At 46.8% G+C, this 14,506-nt stretch overlaps 1 protein-coding gene across 1 annotated transcript; it reads left to right on the top strand.

Annotated features, from left to right (window-relative positions):
- Nucleotides 1–3,110: 3,110 nt before the first annotated feature.
- SLC35D3 (solute carrier family 35 member D3) lies at nucleotides 3,111–8,634 on the top strand. The gene is made up of 2 exons (XM_038134065.1): nucleotides 3,111–3,625; nucleotides 4,753–8,634. Exons 1-2 carry the CDS (start codon nucleotides 3,190–3,192, stop codon nucleotides 5,580–5,582), a joined length of 1,266 nt encoding a protein of 421 aa, XP_037989993.1. The 5' UTR covers nucleotides 3,111–3,189; the 3' UTR covers nucleotides 5,583–8,634.
- Nucleotides 8,635–14,506: the final 5,872 nt, after the last annotated feature.

The following is a 14,506-nucleotide window of genomic DNA, read 5'->3' as shown; positions in this document are numbered from 1 at the left end:
TCTTTGGCTATACTCGTGTTCACTTCCCCAAGTAAGAAATGTTGTTCAAAAAGTAAATGCCGTGAAAGATACTGAGAGTGTCTTCTAAGAAGAATATCATAACCATGGTTTATTTCATGTATGAATACTGGGTGATGGTCACATTTTTCCCCTGTACTGGTAGAGACCATACTTTATGCAACTTTTCCTAGCTGTGTGCCCCATCAGATCTTCATTTTCATAAAGGAAAGCTATTTTAAATTATTCTTTGTGTCTGCTTGTGCAGAGTATGTGTCAGTGATGAAGTGATCTCTTTCTTCTGGCCAAGTACAGTGCTGGCCTCAAATTTTGCTGCATAAGCAGGCTGTACTATGCCTTTCAGTAGTACTGCTCAGCTGTACTCAGGGTCATGGGATGGGGAATGGATACAACTCTACACAGTTCTTCCCTGATAGACCTGATGGTTGCATTAGACTTAGCATTAGCATTAATTAAGGCAAATTTTCCATTAAACATTTTATAGAGATCTTTAACATTTTCATCCAAGAAGCCATTAGAAAAAAATCTATGCCCTTAGGAAGACACCCATTTACTGCATTTTTTGTTTTCCTCTCACCTGTGTCATTGTAGCTAGGTGAAATGCAGAACTCGGCATAATTTCCTTTCAACAATGAGAGTTTAGGTATCATAAGCATCTCAGTAGGGCAAGGAACCACAGAGCCATTCATTGCTGTGAACTGCCCCACTGCCAGGCCAAAATTTAACTGTCAATGTATGAGTTGAGCAGCCAGTGTGGGGAAAGTTCCTTCACTGCAGTGTCACCTCCGATGATATCTCCCTGTTGCTTTATTCAATTCCTCCCCAGTAAAGAGCAGAACACTTTGTGTTACTGTGGAGTGGTGGAGAGGCAGTGGGAGACTAGTACAGAACCTGGCCTCAATCCATGTTGAGAGAAGGGTGGCTTGACAAGGGACAACAGCTTCCTCTACACCTCCCTTTCCTGTCTATAGGCAAAATTAGGAGTACCATGAGAGATATTGCAAGAGAAGCTGCCCCTATAGCACAGGTGAGTTCCAAAAGATAGGATTTGGCACTTGAACACTTGACTTTCCAAACTGAGCATTGGTGCAGCCTTTCTTTGAGTTCTACATTTAGTTCTGGGCCCCACAATTTAATGAGGATGTGGAGGTCCTTGGATGCATCCAGAAGTGTACCTCAAAGCTGGTGAAAGGGCTGGAAGGCATGTCCTGGGAGAAGAGGCTGAGGGCTTTGGGCTTTGGAGCCCAAAGTTTGGAGCAAAGGAGACTGAGAGGAAACATCATCACTTTCTGGTGCTTCCCAAGGAGGGCAAGAGGATAGGGAACTGCTGATTACTTCCCCTTGGGACTCAAGTGATGTGTGGGAATGGTTCAAAGATGCACCAGAGGAGGTTTAGACTGGACATTCAGAAGCATTTCTTTACTCAGCAGGCATTCAAACACAAACAGGCTTCCTAGAGAGGTGGTCGATGTCCCAAGCTTGTCACTGTTTAAGAGGGATTTGGAGAATGCCCTTAACAACATGATTTAATTTCTGCTCAGCCCTGAATTGGTCAGGCATTTGGACTAGGGTGATCATTTTACAGTCCTTACAAATGAAATAGTCTATTAAAATGTTTGTTTCTGATACATCTGTTTTGGTGTTTCAAGGAAATATTTAGCCCCCAAAACAGTTTTTTAGCCTGATACTCTGCAATGTCAGAGACTCGCTTCCCTAGTGATAATTTCACTGGTGAGGTGACAAAATTGTTTCTGCCAGAGGATACACTCAGGTATAGTCCAAATTGCTACAGTATTTCCAGAAAGCACAGTCTGGTTTTTTTCCACCTGCACCTACCTGGCAGAAGGAGTTGTTTTTATCCCATGTTCAAACACTGTCAAGGGGTTCCACACTTTTCTTTAAATTGCATTGCATGTGGGCTTGGGGTGAGTCCAAATAGCGGCTGATGTAAATGTATTGGCACATTTCTCCAGTGGGTTCTGAAACCAGGCTTGGGCTCCAGTACCTGTGGTTTCTTTTCCTGCATTACCAGTTTTCATCTTCAGACGCTCAATGCGTACCTCGTTTCATTTTATAAACCTTGTCCTGTCTCCTTTAACCTGCCTGTCCTGATAAGAGAAATCGATGGATGATTATAAGGCAGCTCTGAATAAAAGTACAGTTTTTCCTTCCCTTGTGATGCCTGACACTGCAGGAAAGTGGTGGAGGGGACTGGCTGCCCGAGAGAACTGCTTTTGCTTTGCCTTTTCCTTAGAGTCGATATGGTCTATTGCCATCTCCTGTTAAAACTTTCATCTGTAAAGTCGAGAGAAGCGATCAGCTTAATTAAGCTTTACCAGGCTTTAAAACATCATTTTTGAAAGCTGTGTGGCTACCAGTTTTTGGTGACTTCTCAAGGCAATTCCATCTGCTAGAACCCGGTTCTCCCTGCTTTTCGTAGCAGCGGTCCCCGTCTCTGCCGTTCGCAGCCCGAGAAGGCGCTCCCTCGGATAAGCCGAGGAAGCAGGGGGGCAGTGAAAGGGACGCTGCCGGCAGGCTCGACAGATGCTTTCTCCCGGGAGGCCGTATACTTTTGGGGAGTAGGAGAAGCGGTATTCTCTGCTTGGGAATGCGTGGACCTGCACTAATCTCCCCGCTCCGGGAGACGTGGGGCTTCCCGCGGCTCTTCCACATTATTTTCGGGCCGGTGGCGCTCGGCTGCAGAGCTGCGGGAGCCCCGCGGCTTTCCCCGGCACAGAAAGCACCTCAGTGCCCGCTCCCGCTGCCCGTCCTCCTGCACCCGAGCGGGGTCGGGAGGGCTTGCGGACAGCGGGGGGCTTCCCATCCCCGCAGAGCCGGGCGTGCTCCGGGGGACCCCGCGGGACGAACCTGGAAACACGGGGGCGGGGGCGGCCGGATGGGGGACACCGACAGCGGCGACGCACACACACTGGGGATGGCGTGGGGACACACCGGGGGCGGGGAGGGGACGCGGATAGGAGGGGACACACGCTAGGGGCGGCGCGGGGGGGGACACGTCGGGGGCGGCGGCCGCCCTGCCGGGAGCGCGTCCTGCCTCCTCCCGCCCCCTGCCATCGCTCGTCCCCGTCCCCCCGCGCCGCCGCCGCCGCGGCGGGTGGCCGGGCGGGCGGCAGAGCCGGGGGCCCGGCGGCGGGGCCGGGCGCGGGCAGGATGCTCCGGTGGCGGGGCCGGGCGCGGGGCGTCGCGGTGGCAGTGGCGCACGGGCTGTGCTCGGGCTCGCTGAACATCCTGCTGAAGTTCCTGCTGGCCCGCTACCACTTCGCCTTCCTGACGCTGCTGCAGTGCCTCAGCAGCGCGGCGGCGGCGCTGGGGCTGGAGGCGCTGCGGCGGCGGGGGCTGGCGGCGCTGCCGCCCTTCGGGCCCCGCCTGGCGCGCCCCTTCGCCGCCGTGGCCGCCCTGGCCACTCTGCAGTCCACCCTCACCCTCTGGTCGCTGCGCGGCCTCAGCCTCCCCATGTATGTGGTCTTCAAGCGCTGCCTGCCCCTCGTCACCCTGGTCACCGGCGCCCTGGTGCTCCGCGACGGCATGCCTTCGCCCGGCGTCCTCGTCGCCGTCCTCATCACCACCTGCGGCGCCGCGCTGGCCGGTGAGAGCGACTGCGACCGCACCGAGGGCGCGGGGCGGGACGGGACCGGACGGGACCGGACCGGACGGGACGGGCGGCCGCAGCGGTAGCCGCTCCCTCCGGGCTTCGGGCGCCGAACCGGGAGGGCAGAGCCAGCCCGGGGAGAAAGACGCGAGGGTACGGGGGACGTGCAGTACTGGGGGACAGCTGCGGCCCCGCGGAGTCAGATGCAGCCTCACGGGCGGGTAGGTGCAGCCTTGCAGGGGTGGATACAGCCCCGCTCTGAGCGGCACGGTGGGTGCATCCTTATGCGGGCCCGTGTAGGAGTAGCTGCAACCCTATTGCAACCCTACTAGGGAAGGTGCAACCTTAAGGAGGGAAGTGCTGTCTTATGGCGGGTGGGTGAATCTACAGGGGTAGATGTAATGTTCTGAGAGCAGCTGCAAGCCCAGGGGACAACTCCTGCCTTGCTGGGGCAAGTGGGATCTTACAAGGGCAGGTGCAAGCTTAGGGGTCAGCTACAGCCCTCTGGGGCCAGGAGGACCCGTATTGCTTTCCAGCCGAGGTGTAGGTGGGGTGGGGGGCAAAGCTGGCACTTTGTGGCCTGACAGGACTCCTGAGCTGGGGGCTGCCTCAGACAGCAGAGCACATGCAGAGTGTGTAATTTAATCTGGAAAGAGACTGACAGGGGCTCGGGGCGGGGGGAGTCTGTTCCTTCAAGGATCCCGTAGGGCTCTATGGCTAGAGCGTGCAGAATGACCAGTGGGTTGGAGGGCAGGCAGCCCAGCCAGCCAGAGCTGGCATGTGTGTGTGCTGGCAAGAGGATGCTCAGGGTTGCTCGGTGTATGTGTGTGTGACTGCTTTCAGCTACAAATCTTCCACAGTGTCTTCACAAAAGGGAGAAGGCAATCTGTTTTGGGCTGTGGGATTGAGAGGGGGTATGAAAAACACTCAATATGTTTGCAGCTTTAAAAACTGCATAAGAGATTTGTTGGGAGGCAGGACTTGGACAAGCATGACAAATCCTAGGGGTTATGGAAAGTGAAACGATGCCTATTTCCTAAATATCCCTCCAGTCCAAAATGGTGCTCTCCTTCTGTCTCCTGTGCAACACCTATGCTTATTTCTCTCTGTGACTCTCGTGACAGGAGCCGGTGACCTGACCGGGGATGCCATGGGCTATGTGACAGGCGTGCTGGCCGTGCTGATACACGCTGCCTACCTGGTGCTCATTCAGAAAACCAGTGTAGACAGTGAATATGGACCCCTGACAGCTCAGTACGCCATCGCTGTTTCGGCCACCCCTTTCCTCATCATCTGCTCCTTTGCCAGCATGGATTCCATCAACGTCTGGTCCTTCCCGGGCTGGAAGGACCCTGCCATGGTATGCATCTTTATTGCTTGTGTCCTGATTAGCTGTGCCATGAACTTTACCACCCTTCACTGCACTTACATTAACTCGGCCGTGACCACCAGCTTTGTAGGGGTGGTGAAGAGCATAGCCACCATCACCGTAGGCATGGTGGCATTCAATGATGTGGAGCCCACAAAGTTATTTATAGCTGGTGTTGTGGTCAACACCTTGGGGTCTGTCATTTACTGCGTGGCCAAGTACATTGAGACCAGGCGGCAGAGCAACTATGAGGACCTGGAGAAAGAAGCTAGAGAAGAGGAGGGGAAAAGGCAGGCTGGAGACCAAGCTCTGTTTGCCATGGAGACAATTTCGCAGGGGAAGGGGGCTGAGGAAGCAGCGGTGGAAGGACCATCCACAGGGCAGAGACAGAGTGGAGAGGAAGAGAAGGACATCACTGAGAAATCAGCCAAGGCACTTGTGGTTCAGGGAAAGTCCACCATCACACAAGAAGTGAACAGAAGCTCGCTGAAAGAAGCCTATCTTGGAGTATGGAGGTTGGTGAGGGGTGCTAATTATATAAAGAAGGATTATTTGATAGAAAATGAAGAGCTACCAAACCCTTAAAAAGCAGATTTGAAAACCTATTGTTTGAGGACAGAAACCTAGTTTTCTGTACAGGGGGAAGGCAGAGCATACATTTCCACATCAATGCTTACAAATCCAAATCATTCAGGATGATTTTACCTCATTGTCAAAAAGCAAAAGGTCATAGTTTGCTCATGCTTTGGGCTTGCTTTCAGCTGCTTTCAGTATGTCACTTTAGACCCACCTCAGCTAAGGTGCTGACACTCCGCTGCAGACACAGAGAGATCTGGGTAAGGGGAAGTCATGGGGTTCTTGCCCGGCAGCTGGGAATATGAGGGATATCAGTGCCATTTGGATACTTGGCAGTACCAGTGACACAGCAGTGGCCTATACTTTAGATTGTGTCTGGAGCCTAGTGATTTTAACACATTTGGAGGCTCTGTCAGTGTGCTTCTGTATCTGTATCCATCCAATTATAGGTACTCTAGTAACCAATTCCTACAATATAAACTCGTATTAACTGTGCTCTTTTGTGCTCCTCTGTGTCAATACAATTGCAACAGAGCTAGAGGTTGTGCCACTTCAGTTATATTGGTGTGAAATCACTCTCTTCTCTGATGAATTGAAGCCCTCCAGGCCAAGCCTTGGACCTGGTTTACCTTGGGGGCTTTGTGTCTTCAGTAGAAGTCCTTTAGTCTTGTGGTGGTGTACATGAAAGCAGAACCAGATCTGAGCTTCTGGGAAGCTTTGACTGGCAAAAGAAGGATGTTTGTCTATGAGCTTTAACTATGCGTAGCATTTGGAATATTAGCTTGACTCAAATAAAAGAGTTTGGAAATGTTGGTATGTACTGATTGGATTTGGGGAGAAAGTGTGTGCCTTGTGTTATCCCTCCTTATTTATTTGTACCCTAAAGTCGGATGAATCGGAGCCTGGACTAGAACGCAGGTGTCCTTCCATTCATTCTGTCATAAGCAGAGGCTGAGAGCAGAGCTGGGGACACAAACTCTGAAGTTCCCAGGGTGCTTTTGCAGGACAGTTGTGCTGTATCCTGGCCACATGGTGATACATGGCTTTGTGCATATCTGCCCTCGCTGTCCCTGTGCTGTGCTGTCCAGTGGAACAAAGTGCAGGCAGGCAGCAGGAGCTGCCCAGTGCTCCGGCAGATCCTACGGCCAAGTGCTTGGGGAGCGGGATGCTTGGTGTGTTCGGCATGGGGACACCCATGGCTTTGGCAGAAGCAGCTCCCCTGTGCTCAGACTGTCCCTGTCCCCATGGGCTGTGAGGGGTAGAGCTGTCTTTCCCCTCGGGAACTCAAGCGCTTGTGTGGGAAGTGGAAAGCAGGCACTCCAGCAAGCTCGCCTCTGCTGAATATGCTAGTGTTTTGTCCCACATCTGTTTAACTGAAAAGACTGTGGAAACAGATGTTTGAGTGTTTCTTCACCTGAAGATACCCATTTGGTAGGTGGGAGTACTTGGGTGGAACCTTTGCTCGGACTAGAGATAGAAAATATTTGACTGTGAGTACTTCTCACCCCAAAAGGGTGCTGCAGCCATTGAGGCCACTGTGACAACAGAATGAAACAAGTTGTTACCATTTTCTGAAAAAATGAACCAAGTTTGTTGTTGTTGTTTTTAATATTGTTATTGTTGTTATTAATAATTATTTATTATTATCTATTAAGCCACTGAACTGAAAATCAGTTATTCCCACAGCCCTAATTAACCAGTGCCTGGCCCAGTGCTCTCTCCAGCTGAGCAGGCAGCATTAGCCTCACAGCGTGTTCAGTCTGAAGTGAGCAATTTGCCCAGCAGCGAATATTTGCAAAACTGCTCTCTGGGGGAGCTTTAGGTTCTTGTCAATAAATGCAGGCAGAAACATCAGGTGCTGTGGCAGTGTGTTTTCAGAATGATTGCAGAAGTTGGCTGACCTGGCATCACCCATGAATTTTGTAAGAGATGGCTAAAAGGACATTTATGCTAAAAGTCTGTAGCTGCTGAGCTGGGGGACAGGGCACAGAGCTCTGTACATCACATGTTATGTATAGCTTGTGTTTAAGAGGTACTGGCTGTTAGCCAAAATACGTTTACCTTCTGTTCGAGGTCCATATGGGACCTTTCAATGAAAGTATTATTTATTGTTTTGAGGCTAATATAATAGGGCTTTTGTTAGTTTTTCAAATGCATCCTAGACTAAAGAAGTTTGTGCCTATTACTTATAGTTGGTGTGTTACTGAACTCATTGCGATATTGAACTGCATTGTAATCATACAGAGTGCTGAAGAGAAACCCTCAATTCTGGTCTGTCCTCACTGTACTCAGTGTTTTCTGTCCACAAAAAATGTGGATTTTCTTACCACCTGGATGACGGTCTTAGCTCCCGTAGCGCACACACCATGTTTGACATGTGCTGTTGGAAGCTCTCCCACTGGACTCTTGTTTCAGGACTTTTTCCTGTGGGGAGGTTAAATGTTTTGCCACTTACTGTTGTTAAATTATTAGTAGAAATCTGTGGAAATTCAAACAGTTTTGACAATTAAAAAAGCTGCTGTTACAATGTTGTACATTTGCATGTATAGTCGAAATGTGATTATATTGTATTCTGTTTTTACCTGTAAATTCCCTAAATTAAAATGGGAATTTGGCAAATGCAATCCAGTTTTTCAGTAACAGACACTGTCACACAATAAAATGAAAATACTGCCTCGTGCTGAGGTATTTTAATAGCATCAGCGGAAGATGGTAGAATGAGATGTGGGAATAAAATGCACTGCTTTCCAAAAGCTTTCTGCTTTTCTTATTGTTGCTACTCCAGGGTGCTCATTTTTGCTTCATTTATAGTTATTCTTGGGCCTTTATACCATCCAAGTTTCCTCAACATGTGACCACACACTATAAATGCTGTCACGGACAGAGGGACTAAGGACAGACAAAGGAACGCAGGATTCTGAAGTGCTGGGACCTTGGCACAGCTCAAAATTTCAGTGGTTCTCAGAGGTGATTTTTTGGTTACATATTTAAGATGATTTAATGTCACTGGTGTAGCTGTTATAACTCTAGAATTAATAAAAGTAAGGTGATGCTCATTATTAATAGTTCCATTATAAAAGGACAGCATTATTAAAGGACATAATATTAAATTTCATTTTACAATGTGAAGTATTTGTATTATCATCTGTGTCACATGGCAGCGCTAGGAGATGACTTAAGCATTAATTTTTACCTGTTTGCTTTGGATGAAATGTACATAATATGCCTGTGGCTGAAACTGGGGTGTGCCAGACCAGGCTGTGGCCGGTGGTTATTACTGAATTCATCTTAGAGCCCACACAATTGTGCCTGCAGGTTGATTTAGAGGAGACCATCCTTGTTGTCAGATGATAAATGAACCTGATGCACAATGACTGCTTTGAGAATAAACAGGAATTTCAGCGTCAATACATCCTTGAGTAACACCTGCTGTAGCACTCCTAGACATGCACGTACGCGCACATGCGCTCACACAAAGACACATGCAACAGGAAAACAGAGACCAGACTGGCTATCTTTTTTGAAATGCATTCTTCTCTCTAAGAAATTAAAGAGAGGACTGTTTATTTTGAGGCAGGTACAGTTAAAATTTCTAAGGATAAATTAAAAATTTGCACACATCACTAATCTTGTGTTTGCCATCACTTCCACATGGAAAATATGCAGCAAACTACAAAGAGCCATCTGAGAATGAAAGAAATTTTACAGTTTACTAACCGACGCTTCAGACCCCTGCATAGATTCAGGGATAGTTTATTGCCAGTGTTTAATAGCCTCTTGTAATTCTGTTTGCTGCAAAAATGCCTGTTTGCTTCAAAAGCTTCAGTAGGCAAAAAAGTGCAAGCCCTTCAGCTCTGGTGTCTAAATTAACATTTGAACATTTTGCTGCTAATCATGGTGAAGGGTTAACACCTTAACCCTCTCTGCCTGTGTCCTGTATAATTTTATGTACTGCTTTGAGGTTTCTTCTGTGTTTTTCTAACTGGAGTCTCTAAGTGCAGTGGAGGCAATCAGCTCTGCTCTCAATGACCTGCTGTATTCATGCTTCAGTTGCTTGTTGAAGGTCGTCAGGAAGCTTTTCACTTCAACCCCGTTCCTGTCAGGAACTGATGAGCATACACATGCCCTCTTTTCTCATCTTTTGTTGCTGCTGTTTCTCCCAAATCTTTTTCCAGTGTCCATCCTGAAAATCGCTGCAAGTGATGGAGGACTTTCCACAGAAGCTTCTCCTAATTTTTTTTTCTAGAAGGGCAAGGAAGGGATGGACCAGCAGGATCTTGAGTGTCCAGATTGCTTCTTTCTACCTTTGCGCGTGTTTCTGCCCACCAGCTCCCTGCATCCCAGATCCCTTTATGGCTCAGCCCTGGCTGTGTCATAGCTTCTCGTGGAGCTGTGCCCGGGCTATGTCCCAGTGTCCTGTGGAGCTGGGCTGTGCAGGGGACAGGTGCTGGAGTGAGGGCCCTCACTCTGCCAGACAGCCAGCACTGAAACCTGCCTGTGCCTGCCGCTGTGGGGATTTATTATGCACACAGAACCAGGAGATCTTTTCATGGTAACATAATTTTAAGTAATAAGGCTATAAACTTGCTGTTGAGCCAGGCTCCGTTTTTTTATAGGTTGTGACTTAAGAAAGCCAGTCACACTGGCTTTCTTCAGTGCTGGACATTGTGTTTGAACAGAAGAGAAGCAGCCTGAGATGAAAACCCAGGTAGAGAGCATGAAAACAATGCTCAAAGAGGTACATGGGATGGGATAAAGATGGATGGGGAAAATATCTGAGCTTCAAATTAGGATGGATGGGGAATATGTGATAGTTTAGAAAAGAAAAATGTTCTTGCATGAAAAAAAAAAAAGTGACAGCATTAGAAACCAATGGCCAAAGAGCAAGGTGAATCTGCAGTGAATGCACTTGAATTTGGGCTCTGGAAGAGCAGTGCACATGAAGGAGAGAGGCAGAGTGAGCGAGCTGGCTGGGGAAAGATGGCTGTATCTATTCTTTGTCGTTCTGTGTTCTTTTTTTTTTTTACTGGATAGTTGTAAGAATTTTGCTCTGGGCACATTAATCTTCTTAATAAGCTTGTCTTCTATCAAGTAAAAGCAACATCAGCTCTGTTCTCTGTTCTCTGTACTTTTTTATTAGGTGCTATTGGTTTTGTTCCTGACAAAACAAAAAGATCCCAACAATTATTTAACAGAATTCAGGATTTCTCTGATAAAGAACAATAACTTCTGAAGACACAGACCATTTCTTACCTGACATGGGGGTCAAATGAGAGAGAATAATGATTTGGAACTGGCCATAATAGTAAACCAGGCAGGTTTACCAGCTGCTGTAAATAATGATCAGTATCATCAGTAGATAAAAACAGCTAAAGGCTGCTGTGTATATCACCATTAACTCCTCGTGTCCTGAATTGTCTTAATTCTGTTAAGTGCACTTTTTGTCTTCAGAGCATCTCTGCAAATTTGTCCTTATGGTTAGTCTAATTCCAAAACATGTGCACTTGGTTAAAAGGTAGCATATGAATTTTCCCTTCTGTTTCTCAAAACACAAGCTAACCTGGGGTCTGAAGGGCAGAGAGGTTCCCTTTGTCAATGCATCTTCTTAAGTGAGTGAACATTCATGAGAACAGATAAAATGTCCAACAACATATGTTACTACAAACATACAAAAACCAGCTAAATATTTCCTTATCACAATTTTACAGGAACAAAATTAGGTTTCCTTAAGCATAGTGGCTGAGAGGCCACTGAGTCTGATTCTTCATTGAATATCAGAAGGCTGATGCACACAAAACACACCACAACTGAGTGCACAGACACACAGTCTTGACCCTGGGATTTACAATATTATCTGAAAGAAAAGAGACTGGGGAGCATTTGCATGGAACTATGAGAGAAATTGCTTGACTTAGGGAAGCTAGGATGCAGATCTCTGTGAAGAATCACTGCCAAGCCAGCAGCACATTTCCAGGATTCCTGAGACAGGGTTGGACTTCCAATATTGCTCAGCTTTCTTGGGTTTTTTTGGGGGGGTGGAGTTGGCGGGTTTTGGTGGGTTTTTTTGTGTTTGTTTTTGGTTTTTTTTGTTTCATTTGTTTTGTTTTATTTTTTGCGGTTTTGTTTCATTTGTTTGGTTTTGTGGGTTTTTTGGGTTTTTTTTGTGTGGGTTTTTTTTTTTTTTGGTGTTTTTTGGTTTTTATTTGTTAATAGATATTATGAATGAGCAGAATCATCTGTAATACCTGGTCATGTCCTAGGGTACCTTCTGAGTGCTGAATTCTTCATCCAACACCTGGATGTTGCAGTGGCTTGATAAAACCAGTACAATTTCATTCATGCTCTCTCCAGCTCTGTCATCCAACACAAGCAGAACACTTTATTTTTCTGTCTGGGGAATCTACTTAACAGTGATTAAGGATGCTTGTATACTCATAAAGATATTTTATAGCTGCTCCAAATATTCAATGCCACAGTTCAGGAAAGAAGCAACAGCTGACTGATGTAGAGGAGGAAAATGACAGGTAGAGATGCCTTTTCAGTGGAAGGTTTTGCAGAAGGAGTTTGGGTTATTTGCTACCCAAGTTTTAGGCTTTCCTCATCTTTATCTACTTCAGTGCCTTTCCTCAAAATCTGCTACTTTTGGTCTTGACAGAGCTTTAGTGTTGATCTGGAACACTCTTTACTTTTCTTTCTGAAAACTTCACCTCTGCCCATCTCCCTGTCACTGGTCAGGTAGGGCACAACACAGAGTCCTGTGCCTGGCACACACCAGCAGCCAGCAGACAAAAAACATCAGATGCCACTTTCAGGGTCAAAAATAAGGACACATTGTTCTGTACTTGAGTTTCATTACAGATTCATTCAGATTCACACTCACCATGAAAAGCACAGTGAGTAAGACATTCACAGCCAAGAAGGCTTTGCTGCATCTCTGCATTTAAAGCGTGGCAAGAAAACAGAGATTATTTTTTAGTGGGGCTCCTCTTTGTGTTTTGTATAGATCCGGCATGTTGGCACATAAACTGGCAAACTTGAAAGAAAACCTGCCATGTGAACCTAGGTGGCAATATAGAGCAGTCACCACAACCCCCTCCTTGCCATCAGGAATGCTCTCATTCGTTGCACTAAAACATTTCTGCATTTTGTGCCTTGACCAAGCCTTCATTCAGTAGGACATGAGCCTAAATGAAAGCATTTTGCTACAGTAGGGGCTCATTAGTGTCTGGTGTTCCACTTCCCCCAGCCAAGGAGAGTGTTAGAGGTGGGTTTTAGGGTTATCTTCTATCCCGCCAAGCAGAGATATGTGTTTGAGAAGCTGCCACTCAGAATTCCAGCAATGCAAAGCCAAAGAAAGAGCCCCTCTGCCCCAAATCTATTTAGTGACATTGCTGTGGCAATACAGCTGATGGTAAAAGCAGGAGAAAAAGATGCAGGAGAAAGGAGTTTCTGTCAATTTGGTGTGTTCCATGGCACTGTGTAGCACCATGACACCAGGGAAGGGCCAGCAGCTGCCAGGGCCATGCTGGCACCCTCAAACATGCAGAGCTGTGACTGCAGACCTGTTGCAGAGTCACTCTGGACACTAAAGCCGTGTGAGTGAGTGTTCTCCTGTGGGGTCAGGGGTTTGCCTCTTTTTCAAAGCTCCTTACAGGGAGCTGACACATGAAAACCCAGTCCCTCCCCATGCAGGATGACAGGTCAGCTCAGCTGCAAAGTGGTATCATGGTGAGGGAAAGAAACAGCACAGATTTTACCTGTGCAGTCCAGATAAGCTATTACCACAGCAAAATTCTTCCTTATTATGTTTTTTTTCCCAGGCGTAGTTCTCTCTGTGCTTCTGAAAGGAAATATGCAAATGCACTAATAGTTTTTATAGAAGAAAAGATTTATTTCAGAAGAGAGTTCCTGCAGGCAATACAACACCCGCTGAGCTTGCAAAATCATTCAGTGTATGGAATGGATTAGGTTGAGGCTTGCCTTATTTTCATTGCCTTCGAAGTGGCTGGGAAAACGAAGATGTAAAGGTAAGGACTGTAATAAAGAATGAGTTCTGTAAAGCAGCTTTGCTACCGTGAACCTTCAAACCCATTTGAGAATGTCAGGGATTTGCCATTATTCTTGAAGCTGACTTGACAAACAATTCTGGCATCTTGACAGCTGAGCCTTAGAATAAAAAATGTCACAAATTCAATCTCCTGCTAGATAAGGAGTAGCCAGCTGATTCCCAGGGTGCAGTGCTGATCTGCCCTGCTATCGGTGAGCTCTGCTGCAATGGGATATCTAATCTAGGTAAGTGCATTTCCAGCATGAGGGTGCATAAAGTCTGATTGTGGGTAGCTGCCAGTAGAGACACACAGGATCAGTTTTGCAGATTCATGCAAAAAACTGCTCTCATTTTAACTAAAAATGCTAAGCTTGAGTAGTAATATTAAAGTATTATAAGCTATCTGGGAAGAAGGTAAGCCAAAGGAAGCCAAGAAACCTAGAGTCCCACAGACACATTTCCAAATATTTACAGGGCTGTTATTCTGCCTTTTTCAATCAGAATAATGAATAAACATTTGAGTAATAACAAGAAGGACATAAATAATTTTGATTATTTTAAATCCAGTGCCACTATCTGACCCAAATGCAGGCGCAGGGAGCCCACCAGGGTCTGAGCCATGGGCATCCCAGTGCATCACAGTACTTTCAAGGCTGGAGAAATCCACCACATACAGATCTGTGAGGCTGGAAGTAAACACACCAGCTGCCTTGTTTTGTCTTTGTGTACCCCGATGAAATTTAAAACGTCACAACATTTTCATTTGCTTCCTTCAGGAGCAAATGTCTCCCCACCCATATTTTTTTTTTGTGACAATGCCTCAACTGGCATCCCCATTACAGTATTGCCAGGAAAAAAAACAAACAAACAACAAAACAAACCCCAA

This window comes from Motacilla alba, chromosome 3 (genome assembly GCF_015832195.1).
Source record: "Motacilla alba alba isolate MOTALB_02 chromosome 3, Motacilla_alba_V1.0_pri, whole genome shotgun sequence".
NCBI classification, from domain to species: domain Eukaryota; kingdom Metazoa; phylum Chordata; class Aves; order Passeriformes; family Motacillidae; genus Motacilla; species Motacilla alba.
This window is presented reverse-complemented; position numbering and strand designations above follow the sequence as displayed.